This window comes from Dendrobates tinctorius, unplaced genomic scaffold, assembly GCF_039654945.1.
Source record: "Dendrobates tinctorius isolate UK_male_01 unplaced genomic scaffold, ASM3965494v1 ptg000305l, whole genome shotgun sequence".
NCBI classification, from domain to species: Eukaryota; Metazoa; Chordata; class Amphibia; order Anura; family Dendrobatidae; genus Dendrobates; species Dendrobates tinctorius.
The window spans coordinates 941,635-964,886 of NW_027361972.1; the positions used below are offsets into that span (position 1 = coordinate 941,635).

Here is a 23,252-nt window from a genome sequence, read left to right on the forward strand (position 1 = left end):
TCTTTCTCTGTACTTCCCTCTCTGTCTGTCTCTGTCTCTTACTCGGTCTCTCTGTCCATCTCTGTCTCTTTCTTTCTCTGTACTTCCCTCTCTCTGTCACTGTCTCTCTCTGTCACTGTCTCTTACTCTGTCTCTCTGTCCATCTCTGTCTCTTTCTGCCTTTCTCTGTACTTCCCTCTCTCTGTCTGTCTCTGTCACTGTCTCTTACTCGGTCTCTCTGTCCATCTCTGTCTCTTTCTTTCTCTGTACTTCCCTCTCTGTCTGTCTCTGTCTCTTACTCGGTCTCTCTGTCCATCTCTGTCTCTTTCTTTCTCTGTACTTCCCTCTCTGTCTGTCACTGTCTCTTACTCGGTCTCTCTGTCCATCTCTGTCTCTTTCTTTCTCTGTACTTCCCTCTCTGTCTGTCTCTGTCTCTTACTCGGTCTCTCTGTCCATCTCTGTCTCTTTCTTTCTCTGTACTTCCCTCTCTGTCTGTCTCTGTCTCTTACTCGGTCTCTCTGTCCATCTCTGTCTCTTTCTTTCTCTGTACTTCCCTCTCTGTCTGTCTCTGTCTCTTACTCGGTCTCTCTGTCCATCTCTGTCTCTTTCTTTCTCTGTACTTCCCTCTCTGTCTGTCTCTGTCTCTTACTCGGTCTCTCTGTCCATCTCTGTCTCTTTCTTTCTCTGTACTTCCCTCTCTGTCTGTCTCTGTCTCTTACTCGGTCTCTCTGTCCATCTCTGTCTCTTTCTTTCTCTGTACTTCCCTCTCTGTCTGTCTCTGTCTCTTACTCGGTCTCTCTGTCCATCTCTGTCTCTTTCTGCCTTTCTCTGTACTTCCCTCTCTGTCTGTCACTGTCTCTTACTCGGTCTCTCTGTCCATCTCTGTCTCTTTCTTTCTCTGTACTTCCCTCTCTGTCTGTCTCTTACTCGGTCTCTCTGTCTATCTCTGTCTCTTTCTATACGTCTGTCGTTTTTTCTGTATATCTCTCTCTCTGTGTGCCTCTCTCAGTGGCAGTCTCCTGCCTCAGGCGCCATCTTTGGTCTTTCGTGTCCGGCCGCTCCCATCTTGTCATCATGAGGAAAGAGAAACTAGACTCCGAGGAGGAGACTGAAGGAAAGTGGCGTCCGGAGCACTGAGAGGCCGGGAGGGTAATGGCTGCAGCGGAGATCTAATGTCTGGTGAGACCCGAATGTCACATATCATTTGTTTTCCGCACTTCTGGGGGTCCTACTCCTTTTTCTCCCAATTCTGGGTGTCTCGCTCTTCTTTTCCCCTCATTCTGGGTGTCGGACTGGGGTGTCTGGGGCCCACAGTGGGACTGCACCCTAGGGGCCCACCCTACAGCTATATACAAATATCTGTCAGTCGTTATCCTGATTATAGTGGCGCATCGGCTGTAAAACACAGGCGGCTCCTGCACATCTATTGTGCGCCCCCATAACTGGGATGTAGAATTGCGGTAGTTTACATTAATGGGGTTCTTTGGTTAAAACAAGTTATCACTGATCTATGGGCTCCACAGGACAGGTGATCGCTTAGGTCCGACCATTACAAACTGCACCAATCAGAAGAATGAGGAAGTTTTATCCTTGATAGGACCCTTGTTTAAAATGGAGCGGCAGGTGGGATATCTGACCACAGCTCCATTCATTCTCTTTGGGGCTTCCAGAAAAAACAAGTGCAGCCACGGAGGGAATGAATGGATCAGTGATTGAGTTGTACATTCCACTCCAGTCTAAGGCTATGTGCACACTTCACGGAATTCCCGCAGAAGTTACCGCGAGAATTCCAGAATTCCATTCCGCGGGAAAATCGCATTTTAAATTCCCGCGATTTTCCCACGGAAAAACTAGCGATTTCCAAGTGTAATTAGCTTGCAGAATGCTAGCGTTTTCCAAGCGATCTGTAGCATCGCTTGGAGAACTGATTGACAGGTTGGTCACACTCGTCAGACATAGTGTTTGACGAGTGTCACCAACTTTTTACTGTTGAGGCTGCCTATGCGGCCTCAGTAGTAAAAGATCTAATGTTAATAAAAAAATAAACAAAATCGTGTTTTTCTCACCTTTCGATGTTCCGCGCAGCATTCCTGATCATCGCGATGCTCCCGGCACGTCCCGTTCCCAGTGATGCATTGCGGCAATGACTTTTGATGACGTCGTCATCTCGCGAGACCGCGACATTATCAAAGGTTATTGTCGCAATGCATCACTGGGAACGGGACCTGCCGGCAGCATCGCTGAGGCCTGGGGACGCTGTGTGGGACATCAGAAGGTGAGAATATCACGATTTTTTTATTTTAATTCTATTTTTTACAGGGATATGGTGCCCAGAGCCTGGAGGACAGTCTCCTCTCCTCCGGACCGTGGGTACCATCCGCAAATGTTCTGCTTACTTTTCACATGGTGGGCACAGTCACATGCGGAAGGTAAGCAGAACAATGCATTCCTATGTGGGCGGGATCGCCGCGATTCCGCGAAGTAATGAGCATGCTGCGCATCTTTCCCCACCGCGGGAAAATCCTCAGCATTAGCACAGCATTGCGGAATCCCATAGGATTGCATGGGATCCTGTTTTTTTGCGTTTTCGCTGCAAAATTGAGTGTTTAAAATCGCTGCGAAAACGCACAAAAAAACGCTACGTGTGAACACAGCCTAATGGGGATGAAAAGTTCCACATTTTGCTAATTGGGAGCAAGTAGTCAGACCCCACCAATACGTTATCACTTATCCTGTGGAGACTTTTTTTCACAGGAGAAGCCCTGTAACTACATCTCTAATGCTGTGATCCAAGTATTTAATCTCTAATGGAAATAAAGAATCTTCTCCTAATTATATCAGGGAGAACAAATGACCGCCATACACAACACAATCCCCTCTACCAAGACCAATGATGCCACATAGTGACCAAATAATACCACATACAAGGAGAAATATCGCCACACCATAACTAGACTACATATTCCACCTCATAGTGACCGAAAAATACCACATACTAGGGACAAATACCACCACACCGTGACCAGACCACAAATTACCACCACACAGTGATTGAATACTACAATACTGATCATGAATACAAACCACCATACTAACACTGTTATAACCACCAGTGCCATTATGCACAGAAGCTCTGCATATAGTGTGTAGGTAATGCAGTGATCACTGGTGACATTATACACGGGAGCTCTGTATATTGTCAGTGTACAGGTAATACAGTGATCACCGGTGACATTATACACAGGAGCTCTGTATATAGTGTATAGTGTACAGGTAATACAGTGATCACCACTGACATTATACACAGGAGCTCTGTACATAGTGTATAGTGTACAGGTAATACAGTGATCACCAGTGACATTATACACAGGAGCTCTGTATATAGTGTCAGTGTACAGGTAATACAGTGATCACCAGTGACATACACAGGAGCTCTGTATATAGTGTCAGTGTACAGGTAATACAGTGATCAACAGTGACATTATTCACAGGAGCTCTGTATATAGTGTATAGTGTACAGGTAATACAGTGATCACCAGTGACATTATACACAGGAGCTCTGTATATAGTGTACAGGTAATACAGTAATCACCGGTGACATTATACACAGGTGCTCTGTATATAGTGTCAGTGTACAGGTAATACAGTGATCACCACTGACATTATACACAGGAGCTCTGTACATAGTGTATAGTGTACAGGTAATACAGTGATCACCAGTGACATTATACACAGGAGCTCTGTATATAGTGTCAGTGTACAGGTAATACAGTGATCAACAGTGACATTCACAGGAGCTCTGTATATAGTGTATAGTGTACAGGTAATACAGTGATCACCAGTGACATTATACACAGGAGCTCTGTATATAGTGTACAGGTAATACAGTGATCACCACTGACATTATACACAGGAGCTCTGTACATAGTGTATGGTGTACAGGTAATACAGTGATCACCAGTGATATTATACACAGGAGCTCTGTACATAGTGTATGGTGTACAGGTAATACAGTGATCACCAGTGACATTATACACAGGAGCTCTGTATATAGTGTCAGTGTACAGGTAATACAGTGATCACCAGTGACATTATACACAGGAGCTCTGTATATAGTGTACAGGTAATACAGTGATCACCACTGACATTATACACAGGAGCTCTGTATATAGTGTATAGTGTACAGGTAATACAGTGATACTGATCATGAATACAAACCACCATACTAACACTGTTATAACCACCAGTGCCATTATGCACAGAAGCTCTGCATATAGTGTGTAGATAATGCAGTGATCACTGGTGACATTATACACGGGAGCTCTGTATATTGTCAGTGTACAGGTAATACAGTGATCACCGGTGACATTATACACAGGAGCTCTGTATATAGTGTATAGTGTACAGGTAATACAGTGATCACCACTGACATTATACACAGGAGCTCTGTACATAGTGTATAGTGTACAGGTAATACAGTGATCACCAGTGACATTATACACAGGAGCTCTGTATATAGTGTCAGTGTACAGGTAATACAGTGATCACCAGTGACATACACAGGAGCTCTGTATATAGTGTCAGTGTACAGGTAATACAGTGATCAACAGTGACATTATTCACAGGAGCTCTGTATATAGTGTATAGTGTACAGGTAATACAGTGATCACCAGTGACATTATACACAGGAGCTCTGTATATAGTGTACAGGTAATACAGTAATCACCGGTGACATTATACACAGGTGCTCTGTATATAGTGTCAGTGTACAGGTAATACAGTGATCACCACTGACATTATACACAGGAGCTCTGTACATAGTGTATAGTGTACAGGTAATACAGTGATCACCAGTGACATTATACACAGGAGCTCTGTATATAGTGTCAGTGTACAGGTAATACAGTGATCAACAGTGACATTCACAGGAGCTCTGTATATAGTGTATAGTGTACAGGTAATACAGTGATCACCAGTGACATTATACACAGGAGCTCTGTATATAGTGTACAGGTAATACAGTGATCACCACTGACATTATACACAGGAGCTCTGTACATAGTGTATGGTGTACAGGTAATACAGTGATCACCAGTGATATTATACACAGGAGCTCTGTACATAGTGTATGGTGTACAGGTAATACAGTGATCACCAGTGACATTATACACAGGAGCTCTGTATATAGTGTCAGTGTACAGGTAATACAGTGATCACCAGTGACATTATACACAGGAGCTCTGTATATAGTGTACAGGTAATACAGTGATCACCACTGACATTATACACAGGAGCTCTGCTGGTAGTGTCAGTGTACAGGTAATACAGTGATCACCAGTGACGTTACACACAGGAGCTCTGTATATACTGTCAGTGTACAGGAAACACAGTGATCACCAGTGACATTATACACAGGAGCTCTGTATATAGTGTATAGAGTACAGGTAATACAGTGATCACCAGTGACATTATACAAAGGAGCTCTGTATATAGTGTACAGGTAATGCAGGGATCACAGTGACATTATACACAGGAGCTCTGTATATAGTGTATAGTGTACAGGTAATACAGTGATCACCAGTGACATTATACACAGGAGCTCTGCATATAGTGTATAGTGTACAGGTAATACAGTGATCACCAGTGACATTATACACAGGAGCTCTGTATATAGTGTACAGGTAATGCAGGGATCACAGTGACATTATACACAGGATCTCTCCTTACAGGCCCCCATATATGTCCATTGTCCTCCTCCCCCATATATCCATCTCTTGTGCTGCTCCCCCCATGTAACAATCATGGGCCCATGTGCTGCTTCCCCCCATATATCCATTTAGTCCTTTGTGCTGCCACCCCCCATATATCCATCCTGGTCCCTTGTGCTGTTCCACCTCATATATCAATCATGTGCCTATGTGCTGCTCCCCCCCATACAGTGCCTACAAGTAGTATTCAACCCCCTGCAGATTTAGCAGGTTTGATAAGATTGCAAATAAGTTAGAGCCTTCAAACTTCACACAAGAGCAGGATTTATTAACAGATGCATAAATCTTACAAACCAAAAAGTTATGTTGCTCAGTTAAATTTTAATAAATTTTAAACATACAAGTGTGGGTCAATTATTATTCAACCCCTAGGTTTAATATTTTGTGGAATAACCCTTGTTTGCAATTACAGCTAATAATCGTCTTTTATAAGACCTGATCAGGCCGGCACAGGTCTCTGGAGTTATCTTGGCCCACTCCTCCATGCAGATCTTCTCCAAGTTATCTAGGTTCTTTGGGTGTCTCATGTGGACTTTAATCTTGAGCTCCTTCCACAAGTTTTCAATTGGGTTAAGGTCAGGAGACTGACTAGGCCACTCCAACACCTTGATTTTTTGCCTCTTGAACCAGGCCTTGGTTTTCTTGGCTGTGTGCTTTGGGTCGTTGTCTTGTTGGAAGATGAAATGACGACCCATCTTAAGATCCTTGATGGAGGAGCGGAGGTTCTTGGCCAAAATCTCCAGGTAGGCCGTGCTATCCATCTTCCCATGGATGCGGATCAGATGGCCAGGCCCCTTGGCTGAGAAACAGCCCCACAGCATGATGCTGCCACCACCATGCTTGACTGTAGGGATGGTATTCTTGGGGTCATATGCAGTGCCATCCAGTCTCCAAACGTCACGTGTGTGGTTGGCACCAAAGATCTCGATCTTGGTCTCATCAGACCAGAGAACCTTGAACCAGTCTGTCTCAGAGTCCTCCAAGTGATCATGAGCAAACTGTAGACGAGCCTTGACATGACGCTTTGAAAGTAAAGGTACCTTACGGGCTCGTCTGGAACGGAGACCATTGCGGTGGAGTATGTTGCTTATGGTATTGACTGAAACCAATGTCCCCACTGCCATGAGATCTTCCCGGAGCACCTTCCTTGTTGTCCTTGGGTTAGCCTTGACTCTTCGGACAAGCCTGGCCTCGGCACGGGAGGAAACTTTCAAAGGCTGTCCAGGCCGTGGAAGGCTAACAGTAGTTCCATAAGCCTTCCACTTCCGGATGATGCTCCCAACAGTGGAGACAGGTAGGCCCAACTCCTTGGAAAGGGTTTTGTACCCCTTGCCAGCCTTGTGACCCTCCACGATCTTGTCTCTGATGGCCTTGGAATGCTCCTTTGTCTTTCCCATGTTGACCATGTATGAGTGCTGTTCACAAGTTTGGGGAGGGTCTTAAATAGTCAGAAAAGGCTGGAAAAAGAGATAATTAATCCAAACATGTGACGCTCATTGTTCTTTGTGCCTGAAATACTTCTTAATACTTTAGGGGAACCAAACAGAATTCTGGTGGTTTGAGGGGTTGAATAATAAATGACCCTCTGAATAAACTTTTCACAATTTAAAAAAAAATTAAACAAAGAAATAACATTCTTTTTTGCTGCAGTGCATTTCACACTTCCAGGCTGATCTACAGTCCAAATGTCACAATGCCAAGTTAATTCCGAATGTGTAAACCTGCTAAATCTGCAGAGGGTTGAATACTACTTGTAGGCACTGTATATCCATCCTGGTCCTTTGTGCTTCCATCCCCCCATATATCCATCCTAGCCTGTTGTGCTGCTCCCCACATATATCCATCCTGGCCCCTTTGTTCTGCTCCCCCCATATATTCATCCTGGCCCCTTGTGCTGCTCCCCCATATATCCATTCTGGCCCCTTTGTTCTGCTCCCCCCATATATTCATCCTGGCCCCTTGTGCTGCTCCCCACATATATCCATCCTGGCCCCTTTGTTCTCCTCCCCACATATATTCATCCTGGCCCCTTGTGGTGCTCCCCCCATATATCCTTTCTCGTACCTTGTGCTCCCCTCCCATATATATCCATCTTGGCCGCTTGTGCTGCCACCCCCATATATCCATCCTGGCCTTTTGTGCTCCCCCCATTTATACATGCTAGTCCCATGTGCTGCTCCCCCATATATCCATCCTGGCCCTTTGTGCTGCCACCTTCATATATCCATCCTGGCCCCTTGTGCTGCTCCCCCCATATATCATCCTGGCCCCTTGTGCTGCTCCCCCCCCATATATTCATCCCGGCCCCTTGTGCTGCCCCCCCCCCATATATCCATTCTTATCCCTTGTGCTCCCCTCCCAAATATCCATCTTGGCCACTTGTGCTCCTATCCCCATATATCCACCCTGGCATTTTGTGCTCCCCCACCCATATATCCATGTTAGTCCCATGTGCTGCTCCCCTCATATATCCACCCTGGTCCTTTGTGCTGCTCACCTCCATATATCCATCCTGATCCCTTGTTCTACCACCCCCCGACCCAAATATCTATCCTGGTCCCTTGTGCTGCCACTCCCATATATTCATCCTGGCCTTTTGTGCTTCTCCCCCCCATGTCCATCCTGGTGCCATGTGCTGCTCCCCCCATAAATCCCCCAAATATATATATATATATATATATATATATGCATTCTGGCTCCCCCATACATCCATATTGGCCCCCATATATCCATCCTGGTCCCTTATCCTGTCTCCCATATGTATCCATCCTGGTACCTTGCTCTGCAGCCCCATATGTCTCCAGCCTGGTCCCCCAACCCAAGTGTCTCCAGCCTGGTTTCCCCCATGTGTCTCTCTCCAGCCTGGTTTCCCCCATGTGTCTCTCTCCAGCCTGGTTTCCCCCATGTGTCTCTCTCCAGCCTGGTTTCCCCCATGTGTCTCTCTCCAGCCTGGTTTCCCCCATGTGTCTCTCTCCAGCCTGGTTTCCCCCATGTGTCTCTCTCCAGCCTGGTTTCCCCCATGTGTCTCTCTCCAGCCTGGTTTCCCCCATGTGTCTCTCTCCAGCCTGGTTTCCCCCATGTGTCTCTCTCCAGCCTGGTTTCCCCCATGTGTCTCTCTCCAGCCTGGTTTCCCCCATGTGTCTCTCTCCAGCCTGGTTTCCCCCATGTGTCTCTCTCCAGCGTGGTTTCCCCCATGTGTCTCTCTCCAGCCTGGTTTCCCCCATGTGTCTCTCTCCAGCCTGGTTTCCCCCATGTGTCTCTCTCCAGCCTGGTTTCCCCCATGTGTCTCTCTCCAGGTTGGTTTCCCCCATGTGTCTCTCTCCAGCCTGGTTTCCCCCATGTGTCTCTCTCCAGCCTGGTTTCCCCAATGTGTCTCTCTTCAGCCTGGTTTCCCCCATGTGTCTCTCTCCAGCCTGGTTTCCCCCATGTGTCTCTCTCCAGCCTGGTTTCCCCCATGTGTCTCTCTCCAGCCTGGTTTCCCCCATGTGTCTCTCTCCAGCCTGGTTTCCCCCATGTGTCTCTCTCCAGCCTGGTTTCCCCCATGTGTCTCTCTCCAGCCTGGTTTCCCCCATGTGTCTCTCTCCAGCGTGGTTTCCCCCATGTGTCTCTCTCCAGCCTGGTTTCCCCCATGTGTCTCTCTCCAGCCTGGTTTCCCCCATGTGTCTCTCTCCAGCCTGGTTTCCCCCATGTGTCTCTCTCCAGCCTGGTTTCCCCCATGTGTCTCTCTCCAGCCTGGTTTCCCCCATGTGTCTCTCTCCAGCCTGGTTTCCCCCATGTGTCTCTCTCCAGCCTGGTTTCCCCCATGTGTCTCTCTCCAGCCTGGTTTCCCCCATGTGTCTCTCTCCAGCCTGGTTTCCCCCATGTGTCTCTCTCCAGCCTGGTTTCCCCCATGTGTCTCTCTCCAGCCTGGTTCCCCCCGTGTCTCCAGCCTGGTCCCCCATCCCCCCATGTGTCTTCAGCCTGGTAAGTGTCTCCAGCCTGGTCCCCTCCCCATGTGTCTCCAGCCTTGTCTCCCCACCCCCCAAGTGTCGTCAGCCTGGTCCCCCCTCCCGTCTCCAGCCTAGTCTCCCCACCCCCCAAGTGTCTTCAGCCTGGTCCCCCCTCCCCATATGTCTTCAGCCTGGTCCCCCCTCCCCATATGTCTTCAGCCTGGTCCCCCCCTCCCCATGTGTCTCCAGCCTGGTCCCCCCCTCCCCATGTGTCTTCAGCCTCGTCCCCCCCTCCCCATATGTCTTCAGCCTGGTCCCCCCCTCCCCATGTGTCTCCAGCCTTGTCTCCCCACCCCCCAAGTGTCTTCAGCCTGGTCCCCCCTCCCGTCTCCAGCCTGGTCTCCCCACCCCCCAAGTGTCTTCAGCCTGGTCCCCCCTCCCCATATGTCTTCAGCCTGGTCCCCCCCTCCCCATGTGTCTCCAGCCTGGTCACACGCACACGCGAGAAATAAATTTCTCTTGCCTTCCTACGCTCCCAGCACTGGGTGGCGTCCTCCTCCTCCTCTCTCTACAGGGTCGGCGCACACAAGGTAAAATGGCCGCCAGCATAGCAGAGGCCAGCTGTGAATGTGTGCGCCCGTCGCATGACACTGACGTCATACGCCGGGTGCACACTTGCTGGAATACATCTGGACGTGCGACGGGGCGGTTCAGGTAACGAACGCTGCGTGCGCGTGCCCCTGCACATACGCGGCCTGCGCCCCATAAAACCGCAGACTTTTTTTTTCTGCTTCTTTTCTCCTTCCCTAAGCCAAGGGCCCACCGGGGGAATCCCCGGTACCCTGCCAGGCCAGACCAACCCTGGTGTCTTATTCTACTTTTTCCCTGGTTCTGGGAGTCCTACTAATGTTTTTCTGTTTTGGGTGTCCTTTTCTTCTTTTCTACTAGTTCTGGGTGTCATATTCTTCTTTTTCCTAGTTATAGGTGTCCTACTCCTTTTTCTCGTGGTTCTGGGTGTCATATTCTTTTTCCCCAGTTCTGGTTGTCCTCCTCCTTTTTCTCCTAATTCTGGGTGTGATATTCTTTTTTACCATTGGTTCTGGGTGTCTCACTCTTCTTTGTCCCCCGTTTCTGAGTGTCGTATTCTTCTTTTTCCCTGGTTCTGGGAGTCCTACTATTTTTTTCCCTATTTTGGGTATTGCATTCTTCTTTTTCCTGGTTATAGGTATCTTACTCCTTTTTCTCCCAGTTCTGGGTGTTGTGTTTTTCTTTTCCTCTGATTTTGGGTATCTCACTCTTCTTTCCCCTGGTTCTGGACGTCGTATTCTTCTTTTTCCCTGATTCTTGGGTTATTTTTTTGGGCTTCCCTGGTTCTGAGTCTCATATTCTTTTTCCCTCATTCTGGTGGTCATATTTTTTCCATTTTCTGGGTGTCATATTAGAATCATAGAATCGTAGAGTTGGAAGGGACCTCCTGGGCCATCTGGTCCAACCCCCTGCTCAAAGCAGGATTCGCTAAATCATCCCAGTCAGATGTCTGTCCAGCCTCTGTTTGAAGACTTCCATTGAAGGAGAACTCACCACTTCTCGTGGCAGCCTGTTCCACTCATTGATCACTCTAACTGTCAAAAAGTTTTTTCTAATATCTAATCTGTGTCTCTTCCCATTCAGTTTCATCCCATTGCTTCTAGTCTTTCCTTGTGCAAATGAGAATAAAGTTGATCCTTCTACAATGTGACAGCCCTTTAGATATTTGTAGACAGCTATTAAGTCTCCTCTCAGTCTTCTCTTTTGCAAACTAAACATTCCCAAATCCTGCAACCTTTCCTCATAAGACAGGGTTTGCAGACCGGTCACCATTCTGGTCGCTCTTTTCTGAACTTGCTCCAGTTTGTTGATGTCTTTTTTAAAATGTGGTGCCCAAAACTGGACACAATATTCCAGATGAGGTCTGACCAAAGAGGAGTAGAGGGAAATAATGACTTCACGTGATCTAGACTGTATGCTTCTGTTAATACATCCTAGAATTGCATTTGCCTTTTTTGCTGCTGCATCACACTGTTGACTCATATTCAGTCTGTGATCTATTAGTATACCCAAGTCTTTTTCACATGTGCTGTCACTTAGCCCTATTCCTCCCATTCTATATATGCTTTTTTCATTTTTATTGCCCAGATGTAGTACTTTGCATTTCTCCCTGTTAAAAACCATTCTGTTAGTTGCTGCCCACTTCTCCAGTTTATTTAAATCTTTTTGAATCCTCTCTCTCTCTTCTCTAGTATTAGCTATCCCTCCTAGCTTTGTGTCATCAGCAAATTTAATCAGTTTACCCTCAATTCCTTCATCTAAATCGTTGATAAAGATGTTGAACAATACAGGGCCCAGGACAGAGCCCTGTGGTACCCCACTTGAGACATTCTTCCAACTGGATGTGCAGCCATTTACGACCACTCTTTGGGTCCGATCACTAAGCCAGTTATGAATCCACCTAACAGTTGCCTTGTCCATTCCATACTTAGTCATTTTTTCAATAAGGATTGTATGAGAGACTTTGTCAAATGCTTTGCTGAAGTCAAGATATACTATATCTACAGCATTTCCTTGATCCACCCAATCAGTGATACCGTCATAGAAGGAAATTAAGTTAGTCTGACATGACTTATTAGTTAGAAACCCATGCTGACTCTGTTTAATCACTTCATTCTTATCCAGGTATTGACATACATGTTGTTTAATAATTTGTTCAAAGATCTTTCCTGGTATAGAAGTCAGACTCACCGGCCTATAGTTGCCTGGGTCCACCTTCTTCCCCTTTTTGAAGATAGGAACAACATTTGCTCTTCTCCAGTCTTCTGGCACTTCTCCTGTTCTCCAAGAATTTTCAAAGATTATGGAGAGGGGTTCAAAAATTTCTTCTGCTATCTCCTTCAGTACTCTGGGGTGTAATTCATCTGGACCTGGAGACTTGAATTCATTTAGGTTAGCTAAGTGTTTCCTCACTATCTTTCTGTTTATAGATATCCTGGATTCTTCTATTCCCTTAATAGGACAGTGAATAACAGTTGATGTTGCATTTCCTTTCTGAGAGAAAACAGATGCAAAATAGGAATTTAAAAGTTCAGCCTTCTCAACATCCTGTCTTACCATTTCATCATTTTCATCCTGTAAAAATCCTATAGCATCTTTGACTTTTCTTTTACTTTTGACATATCCCCAAAATCCTTTATTATTGCTTTTGACATCTCTTGCAAGCCTCAGTTCATTTTCAGCTTTAGATAATCTGATTTGTGCCCTGCAGGTTCTGCAGACAGCATTATATTCTTCTTTAGATATGCCTCCCTCTTTCCATTTTATAAACATTTTTTTCTTCCTTTTTAGCATGTGCTTAAGTTCTGTGTTCATCCATCCTGGTTTCCTTAAATGCTTCCTATTCTTCCCTCTTTTCGGAATTGTTAACAACTGTGCTTTGAGAATTTCATTTTTCAAGATTTCCCATCCTTCCTGGACATTTTTGTCTTTAAGGATATCCAGCCATTGGATCCCTCCAATTCTCTTTCTGAATCCCTTAAAATCTGCCTTTCTGAAATCTAACCTTGACGTCTGAGTCTTCACAGGTCTTCCGCCTCTAGTTATCCAAAATTCTAAAATAGCATGGTCGCTACCTCCTAGGGTTCCAGCCACTTTTACCTCCTCAACCATTTCCTCCCTGTTTATAAGGATTAGATCCAAGGTAGCAGTTCCCCTTGTTTTCTCCATTACCTTTTGGAAGATAAAGTTGTCAGCAAGAGAGGATAAGAATTTCCTTGACCTGTTAGTTTTGCCTGAGAGAGATTCCCAACAAATGTCTGGATAGTTGAAATCTCCCATGACAACTATGTCATATTTTTTGGAGAACTTGGCCATCTGATGCATAAAGAGTTCATCTATATCTTCGGCTTGCTCAGGCGGCCTGTAGTAAATGCCTACAATGGTGTCCTTTCCATTGTTCTGTCCTTGTATTCTTACCCAAACAGTTTCCACAGAACTCCCAGTCTCTGAAGCTTCAATCTCTGTGCAGATATACGCGTTTCGAACATACAATGCGACACCCCCTCCTCGTTTATCAAGTCTGTTTCTTGCAAATAAGTTGTATCCTTCTAGTCTTGTATTCCAATCATGTGTATTGTCCCACCAAGTTTCAGTGATTCCAATGACATCATATTTCTGTTCCTGTGTTAGTAGTTCCAATTCTCCTTGTTTGTTGCCCATGCTTTGTGTATTAGTATAGAAACATTTTAGTTTGTGATTGGTTTCTCTTTCTCCAATATTTTTATTAATTAGATTCTTTCGTCTTTGTTCTTCCTTTCCACTTCTAATAGCAGAGTTCTCAATAGCATTTGTCAGGTGTATGGCTTTTTCTGGTCTTTTGCTTCCCTTCCCATGTGGTTCTAGTTTAAAGCTCTCCTTACAAGTGTAGCAAGGCGACTTCCAAATACATGCTTTCCAGTCTTCGTAAGGTGCACCCCATCTCTAGCAAGTAGTCCATCGTATAAGTAGTTCACTCCGTGATCCAGAAATCCAAATCGTTGCTGACGGCACCATCGACGTAGCCAGTTGTTCACCTGCAGAATCTTATTCCACCTCCTTGTTCCATGGCCATCCACTGGGAGGATGGAAGAGAAGACCACCTGCGCTCCCAGTTCTTTCACTTTCTTGCCTAAGTCTTCAAAGTCTCTTCCTTTTCCCTGGTACTGGGTGTCCTACTCCTTTTGTTCCTGCTTATGGGTGTCGTATTCTTCTTTTCTCCTGGTCTTACTCTTTTTTTTTTCTTTTCTCTCCTGGTTCTGGGTGTGGTATTCATCTTTTTCCCTGGTTCTGGATGTCTTCCTAATTTTTCTCCTGCTTCTGGGTGTTGTATTCTTTTTTCCTGATTTTAGATGTCCTATTCCTTTTTCTCATTGTTTCGGGTGATATATTCTACTTTTTCTCTGGTTCTGGTTGTCCTATTCTTTTCTCTTCTGGTTATTGGTGTCATATTCTTTTTCCCCAGTTCTGGTTTTCATATTCTTCTTTTTCCTTGGTTTTGGGTGTCCTGTTCCTTTTTCTCCTGGCTCTGGATGTTGTATTCCTCTCTTTCTCTGGTTCTGGGTGTCCTACTACTTTTTTTCTGGTTCTGGATGCCGTATTCTACTTTTTTCTGGTTATAGATATCCTAATCCTTTTCTCACAGTTTTGGTTGCCGTATTCTTCTTCTCCCATGGTTCAGGGTGTCCTACTAATTTTTCTTTGTTTTGGGTGTTGCATTCTTCTTTTTCCCTGGTTTTGAGTGTTCTTATTTTCTCCTGATTCTGAGTGTCATATGCTTCTTTTCCTTGGTTGTGTGTGCCGTACTCCTTTTTTCTCCTGGTTCTGGGTTTTGTACTCTTTTTTTTCTCTGGTTCTGGATGTCTTAATAATCCTTCTCCTTGTTCTGGGTGTCATATTCTTCTTTACTCAGTTCTGGTTGTCCTACTCCTTTTTCTCCCAATTCTGGGTGACATAATCTTTTTTTTTCCCCATGGTTCTTGGTGTCTCACTCTTCTTTTCCCCCGTTTCTGAGTGTCATTCTTTTTCCCTGGTTCTGGGAGTCCTACTAATGTTTCTCCCGGTTTTTGGTGCTGCATTCTTCATTTTACCTGGTTCTGGGTGTCTAAGTTAAGTTAAGCGTGCCCTGAAAACGCATTTATTCAGACTGGCCTATCGCCTCAACACATTAACCTAATCTATCCCTGTGTGGCACAGCCAAAAGTTTTACCATAACCAGGTTCCCCGCATCATGTCCCCACATGCTTTATGCATCCATTAGCCCTCTGTGTCTGTACTGTTACACACTTAACATTATGGCTGGTCCATACAATCAGGGCAACTGTTACCACCCACCTTTCGTGTCTCCCTCTTTCCTCATAGACTGTAAGCTTGCGAGCAGGGCCCTCATTCCTCTTGGTATTTGTTATAATCTATGTGATTATTGTTATGCTGTAATGTCTATTGTCTGTACAAATCCCCTCCGAAATGTAAAGTGCTGCGGAATATATCGGCGCTATAGAAATAACATTTATTATTATTATTATTATTATTATAAGTTCCTTGTCTCCTGGATCTGGGTGTCACATTCTTCTTTTTTTCCTAGTTTTGGGTGTCATATTCTTTTTCCCCTAGTTCTGGGTGTCCTACTCCTTTTTTTTTTCTTCCGGTTCTCAGTGTTGTATACCTGTTTTTCCTTGGCTCTTGGTGTCATTCTTTTTCTCGAGGTCTGGGTGTCCTCCTACTTCTCCTGATCTGGGTGTTGTATTCTTCTTTCTCCTTGGTTTTGGGTGTCATATTCTACTTTTTCTCGATTTCTGGATGTCACATTCTTCTTTTTCCTTGGTTTTGGGTGTCATATTCTACTTTTTCCCCTTTTCTGGGTGTTCTCCTTTTTCTACTGGTTCTAGGTGTCATATTCTTCTTTTTTCCAGGTCACTAAGGGTTATATTTTTGTGCTCCCCTGGTTATGAGTCTCATATTCTTTTTTTTTTCCCCTGGTTCTGGCTGTCATATTCCTTCTTTTCCCTGGTACTGGGTGTCCTACTCCGTTGACTCCTGCTTCTGGGTGTCATATTCTTATTTTCTCCTGGTTCTGGGTGTTGTATTCTTTTTACCTGGTTCTGGGTGTCTTCCTAATTCTTCTCCTGGTTCTGGGTGTTGTATTCTTCTTTTTCCTGATTATACAGTAGGTGTCTGATTCCTTTTTCTTGCGGTTCCAGGTGTTGCATTCTTCTTTCTCCCTGGTTCTGGGTATCATATTCTATCTCCCCATTTCTGGGTGTCCTACTCCATTTATCCTGGTTCTTGATGACATATTCTTTTTCCCCAGTTCTGGTTGTCGTATTCTTCTTTTTCCCTGGTTTGGAGTGTCCTGCTCCTTTTTCTCCTGGCTCTGGATGTTGTATTCCTCTTTTTTTTCTCGTTCTGGGTATCCGACTCTTTTTTCTCCTGGTTTCGGGCGCCGTATTCTTCTTTTTCCTGGTTATAGTTATCTTACTCCTTTTTCTCCCAGTTCTAGGTGTTGTGTTTTTTCCTCCTGATTCTGGATGTCTCGCTCTTCTTTTTTCCCTGGTTCTGGATGTCGTATTCTTCTTTTTCCCTGGTTATGGGTATCCTACTCGTTTTGTTCCGTTTTGAGTGTAGTATTTTTCTTTTTCCCTGGTTCTGGGTGTCCTCCTTTTTCTTGTGGTTCTGTGTGTCGTATACTTCTTTTTCCCTGGTTCTGGGTGTCCTTCTCCCTTTTTGTCCCTGTTCTGATTGTCCTATTCTTCTTGTTTTTCCCTGTTTTTTGGTGTCATATTTTACTTTTTCTCCAGTTTTGGGTGTCCTACTTCTTTTGCCCCGGTTCTAGGTGTAATATTCTTGTTTTTACCAGACTATGGGTGTCTTCTTCCTTTTCACTGGTTCTGGGTGTCGCACTCTTCTTTTTGCCTGGTTCTGAATGTCCTACTCCTATTTTTCCTGGTTCTGGGTGTCTTACTCCTTTCTCTCCTGGTTATGTGTGTCATATATTCTTGTTTATCCCTGGTTATTGGTGTCCTACTTCTTTTTTTTTTTTTTTTTCCTGGTTCTGGGTGTCATATTCTTGTTTATCCCTGGTTCTTGGTGTCCTACTTCTTTTTTTTTTTTTTCCTGGTTCTGGGTGTCATATTCTTGTTTATCCCTGGTTCTGGGTGTCCTACTTCTTTTTCTTCTGGTTCTGGGTGTTGTACTTCTTTTTTTGCTGGTTCTGGGTGTCATATATTTTTTTTTTTTTTTCCCCCTGGTTCCGGGTGTCCTACTCCTTTCTCTCCTGGTTATGTGTGTCATATTCTTGTTTATCCCTGGTTCTGGGTGTCCTATTCCTCTTTTTCACTGGTTCTGGGTGTCCTATTCTTTTTCACTGGTTGTGGGTGTAGTATTCTTCTCCTTGCCTGGTTCTAGGTGTCATTCTTCCCTCACAATTCTGGGTTTTGTACTAATGTGTTTTCTGACAGAGTCTCTCTCATCTTTTATAAGGAGTGAAATTCGGTCACTAAGGTGTCCTGAGTGATGACGCCGCTGATCTCTAATATATAGTAAGTACTGTAGGAACCTAGCAGCGTTATACTTCTGCTTTGACTGTATTCCTCACCCCCTGTAACACTATGGACAGTTCTCCGCTGACTCTGGTATTCTGCCCTCAGGTTCCTCTGTGCCTTCTCTGCTGACCACTAGGCTGCCGGCTCCCTGCACAGATGGCGGGTAAGTCCTGAACCAGAATAGACATTGGCCGACCTCACAGTGATGGCATCTGATGCTGTATGTAAATGAGGGAGAGGGGTCAATAGGTGTCATCTGATCTTTACTGATGCTCCACCCTCTTCCTAAGTCTGGAGTCACACACAACGTATAAAAAAATTGGTCCGTTTTCTACGGCCGTGAATCGCACAAATGTTTCATGATCTGTATGTCATCTGTGTGCAATGCGAGGATGCAATTTTCTCGCATCTAAGCATCCGTATGATATCCATATGTTGAGATTTTTATTCCCCGGCTTGCAAAATGGACATATAATGGATCCCAATGACAGGTTAAAATAGAAAAGAAAGAATAGATATATACACATAGAAATATATATTTCATAGACAGATCGCCGAATAGCCGATGATTCAATTGCTGGCTTTTGTAAAATCATTACAGAACCCGACATGAAATGACACATGGTTTACACACAGCAAACCATTTCATTTAGATTTATATATGTCCTTGACTAATAATTACATTAGTGAATGTGTAAAATTTGGGACATGTAGGGGTTAAATTAACGGGTACATTCCTGGAAAAAAATTGCGTGGGCTCCCGCGCAATTTTCTCCGCCAGAGAGGGAAAGCCAGTGACTGAGGGCAGATATTAATAGCCTAGGAAGGGACCATTTGAAACGCTCTGATGTTTAGGTGAAAATACAGACAGATCTCGATCGATGTACATGTGAGGGATCTGCAGAGCGTTTTTGCTGAGCGAGCTGTCAATGTGCTGGGGTGTGCTTCCAGCGGCCACTCCCAATGCTGTGAGCGGTAACTGTAGCTGCTCTGTGCTCGCCTCTATGACTGAAAATCAGTGGCTCCTGGGAGGAATAAAGTTCATTTTCGGGGCGTGGCCTGAGCGGCATGTGAGGAAGACGTGTGCCCGCTGAGCTCCCGCAAATGCCTGCTTAATACAGCTGTTCCGTCCCCACAGCACGGCTAGTATAACCCCTGGAGGCTGCACCGGAGTCGGTAAATACCGCAGGGCACCGGAGGTCGCTGCTACACCCCAGGATATGGGGAAAAAAGGTCAGAGAAGGGTGGCAGGAGAGGCCGGAGCAGGGAGCCAAGATGGCGCCGCCGCCACAGCGCGCGCCTTAGAGGAGCAGAAGACAGCGTGGCTAGGAACAGGGCAGTGGCGGTCAGGCTGCAGCGCTTTGCCCGCACGGCCGAGGCAGAGCAGGAGTCTCTCCAGGATTCTGATATGGACCAGGAGACTGTGGCAGAGGACATGAGCCCGGGAATGGGGGAGGAGGAGGAGGCTACCCATGCCAGAGCGCAGGGGGGGAAGGGAGCTGAGCCTAGCTGGAGTGATCTGGTGGAAAGAAATAAACAGCACCTCACAGCCTTGCAACTACAAGTTCCAGACGAGCCCACCAACAAAGATGTAATGCTGGCAGTGGTGCACTGTGGGACTGCGATCTCACATGTCCTGACACAACTGGGCTTTCTGCAGGAGTCCATGCAGACTGTGCGACATGAACTGCACAGTGTTAGAGACAGAACAAGCCAGCTGGAAAAACGTATGGGTGCTGTGGAGAATTCGGCCTCTGACTCAGGACAGCATTGTACAGAGCTCAAGAAGGACATGGCAGCTATCTGGGCTAAAACTGACGACCTTGAAAATAGATCCAGAAGGAATAATGTTCGTATTGTGGGCATGCCAGAGCGCTGTGAGGGAAAGAACCCTACTGCCTTCATTGAAACATGGCTTAAGGAAAAAGTAGGTGAGGACAATCTAACACACCTATATGCAGTGGAAAGAGCACACAGGGTCCCGACTCGGCCCCCCCTCCCTGGTCATCCACCAAGACCTGTGCTGGCTAAAATCCTCCATTACAGGGATAGAGACGTTATCCTTAGATACTCAAGAGAACACCCTGACCTTACAATAGAAGGATCCAGAGTCTCCTTTTACCCGGACTTTTCGCCGGAAGTTCAGAAGATGAGAGCGAAGTTCACAGACATCAAGAAGCGTCTGAGAGCCTGTGGCGTCAAGTACTCCATGTTTTTCCCGGCTAAACTGCGTGTTGAGGCCTGGAATAAAACCCACTTTTTTCTGGACCCCAGGGAAGCCGTAGACTGGTTGGACCTTAACGAGCGACAATTGAGGAAGGAGAGGAAGGAGCAGGAATGTGGCTGATGGTATCTTGGCTCGCTCAGTTATTATGGAGCCTTGCGGTTGAAGTCTGCGGTCCTGAGGCAATGGACTGCCTAAGAAGTTATATTTTTGTTTATTCTTATATTATTCTGTTATATGCTGTTTTTTTTTTTTTTCAGTAAATAATTTTATTAAGTTTAAGGCAAAGTGAACAAAGTATCGCTCATATCACATATAAAATGTAAATGTACATCGGTTAAAGTTAATTCAAACATGTGGATCAGGCAAATAGCACTGTATTGTGAATACTTTTACCAAGATAGGAATGGTAAAATAAGAAAAGAAAACAGAAAAAACAGAGAAAGTAAATCAATTCAGATTATACCGTGTCATGGTAAGACTTCTCAAAATAGTATTATGGAAACTATTTTAACTATAAAGACTGAGTGAAGATCAGAAAGAGAGAAGAGGGAAGAAAGAGATAGGTATAGGAAAGAGAAGATGGTATGGGGGGGGGGGAATAGATAGATAGATAGGAGTAAGTCGGGCGTCCAGAGAACTCATACACACAAATATCCGAATCTTCATAAAGATTACAAATATCAGTTAAAGGCACCTGGGGGATAAACGACCACAGTATAGCCCCTTATCTGTGCCAAGACGAATATTCCGGAGTCTCTCGGAAAATGAGCCAGGAAGTCCACGTGCTAGCATGTGCATCCCATTTGTCACTGTCATCTGCCATCAGGGATTCCATACGCTCCAATCTATTTATCTCCTCCAAAAATTCCCCCATAGAGGGGGTGGTAGTTGTCTTCCAATGTCTTGGAATAATCATACGAGCAGCGATGAGAAAAAAACGCAAGATACCTCTTTTGGTCACAGAGAGAGATCCAGGAATTAGGGACAGTAAGGCTATTTGAGGAGTGGGGATTACTCGAATACCCGACAGTTGAAAGTACACTTCAAAAATGGAATCCCAGAATGACCTTATCAAGGAGCAATCCCACCATATATGTTTCATAGTACCAATTTCGACTCCGCATCTCCAGCAGGTATCTGGTACTGTGGGGAAGATCTTATGCAGTACGTCAGGGCATCTGTACCAGCGTGTAAGAATTTTAAAATTTTTCTCCTGTGCACTACAAGAAATGGACATTTTATGAGAGAGTGTAAAGATTTTGAGATGATCTTGTTCCGACAACGTAATCTGGAGCTCTCTTTGCCAGGCCTCCAAATACGTTGGGGCACCTTTATACTGGGCTGTACACAAGAGGTTGTAGATCAACGCGATGGCATGCTGCGGCACGGCTTTTAATGAAATTAGGGTCTCAAAGTGTGTAGGTTTGGATAATAGAGCGTTTCCCGGGAATTTCTTTTTTAGAAATGTGGTCAATTGAGTATATTCCAGCCAGGATAATCTCCTCTCCGGGCATGACTCCTGCAAAGCCCCAAAAGACGCCGTTCCAGATAATTTCCTAGCCACCTGTCCCAGTGTAGCTCCGTCTGCGGAGTCCCAACATAAGAAGGTAGATCTCTTCAACGCAGGGGGAAAATCCAAATTATTGAAAAGTGAGCTCATACTCCCCGGTCTGTGGGATAAGTTTAATGTCTCCAGATGTCTGTCCCAGAAAAGCATGAGCGCCTGAGTCAGAGGTTGAAACCCCGAGACCGCCGGTCTCTGTTGAAGGGGGGCCCATAGGAGCTGTGCCAAAGGGAACGGGGAGAGATGGGACTCAACGCCCACCCATTGTTTATTGAGATCGTTAAATCTCCAATCTAAGACCCTCATAAGGAGGACACTCTGGTAATATTTTTCGAAGTCAGGTAAACCAGCGCCTCCCCTGGATTTGGGTCTCACCAGTGTGGCGTAACGAATCCGCGGTCTCCCCGTCCCCCAGACAAATCTGCTACACGCCCTCTGGAGCTGTCTAAAATACTGTTTGGCAACTTTTACCGGGACTGTTTGAAATAAATAAAGGAACCTCGGGAGTATGTCCATCTTGAGGGCATTGATCCGGCCAAACCAGGAAAGTCGGCCCCGGTTATATCTATTAAGATCTGCAAGAGTTCTAGTAAGCAGTGGGGAGTAATTAGCCTTAAACAACTCATCCGGATTGGCCGAAACAAATATCCCAAGATACTTGATAGATTGGGTCTCCCACCTAAATGGGAAGGCAGATTTTAGTCTATTGACTTGTGTGGTAGGAAGAGTAATACTAAGGGCCTCTGTCTTTGAGTAGTTTACTTTGAAGTTAGAAACCATGCCAAAGCGTTGAAATTCCTGGATGAGAACTGGAAAGGCGATTTCCGGGTTTGTTAGATACAGAAGGAGGTCATCAGCGTATAAGGCAAGTTTATAAGATTTCTGACCTATATCAAAGCCCTTTATATCGGGGGAGCTTCGAAGGGATATAGCTAAATGCTCCATGGCTATCACATATAGAAGGGGTGAAAGAGGGCACCCCTGTCTAGTGCCATTAGATATTTGCAGGGGAGAAGATAGAGTATTGGCTCGAACTCGTGCCGAGGGCTTATGATACAGGGCAGAGATTCTCTCCAACATAGTTTGACCGATTCCCAGCTGTCTGAGGGATGAGTGTAGGAAGGTCCAGTTAAGATGATCGAATGCCTTCTCGGCATCGATCGATAGAAGGCAGGCTGAAGTACCTTGTCTGTACATGTGGGAGGTCAAAAGTAGAGTTTTAATAGTGTTATCGCGCGCCTCTCTACCCCGGACAAACCCTGTTTAGTCAGTATGGATTGAGGCAGGCAACAGCGGGGACAACCGGTTAGCTATTAGTTTGGCGAAGATCTTGACATCTACCCCTATAAGAGAGATAGGGCGGTAGTTGGAGCATAGCGATGGGTCCTTCCCAGGCTTGGGAATCACCGTTATGGTAGCCGCAAGAGTTTGCGCGGCAAAGGGGCAAGCTGAGGATATAGCGTTAAAGGTCCTGGTCAGGAAGGGCGTCAGTTCCAAGGCGAATTGCTTATAGAAATTGGCCAGGAAGCCATCCGGGCCAGGACTCCTTCCATTGGCTAGACCCCTAATAACCTCAGTGACCTCCTGCTCGCCAAAAGGGTCATCTAGCATGAGAGAGTCCACATGATTCAGTGGGGGGAGAGGGGTACCATCGACATACTCGTCCACTTTAGTTTGGAA

The 23,252-nt window shown here is 45.5% G+C and overlaps 1 protein-coding gene across 1 annotated transcript in view; it reads left to right on the forward strand.

The window, feature by feature from the left end:
• The first annotated feature begins 823 nt into the window (after positions 1-823).
• LOC141073532 (sterile alpha motif domain-containing protein 9-like) overlaps positions 824-23,252 on the forward strand; it is a 41,346-nt gene continuing 18,917 nt past the window's right edge. The window contains exons 1-3 of the mRNA XM_073560796.1: positions 824-1,158; positions 17,720-17,778; positions 17,887-17,944. Of these exons, the coding sequence (XP_073416897.1) occupies positions 17,938-17,944 (7 nt within the window). The 5' untranslated portion in view covers positions 824-1,158; positions 17,720-17,778; positions 17,887-17,937. The remainder of the gene's footprint in view (positions 1,159-17,719; positions 17,779-17,886; positions 17,945-23,252) is intronic.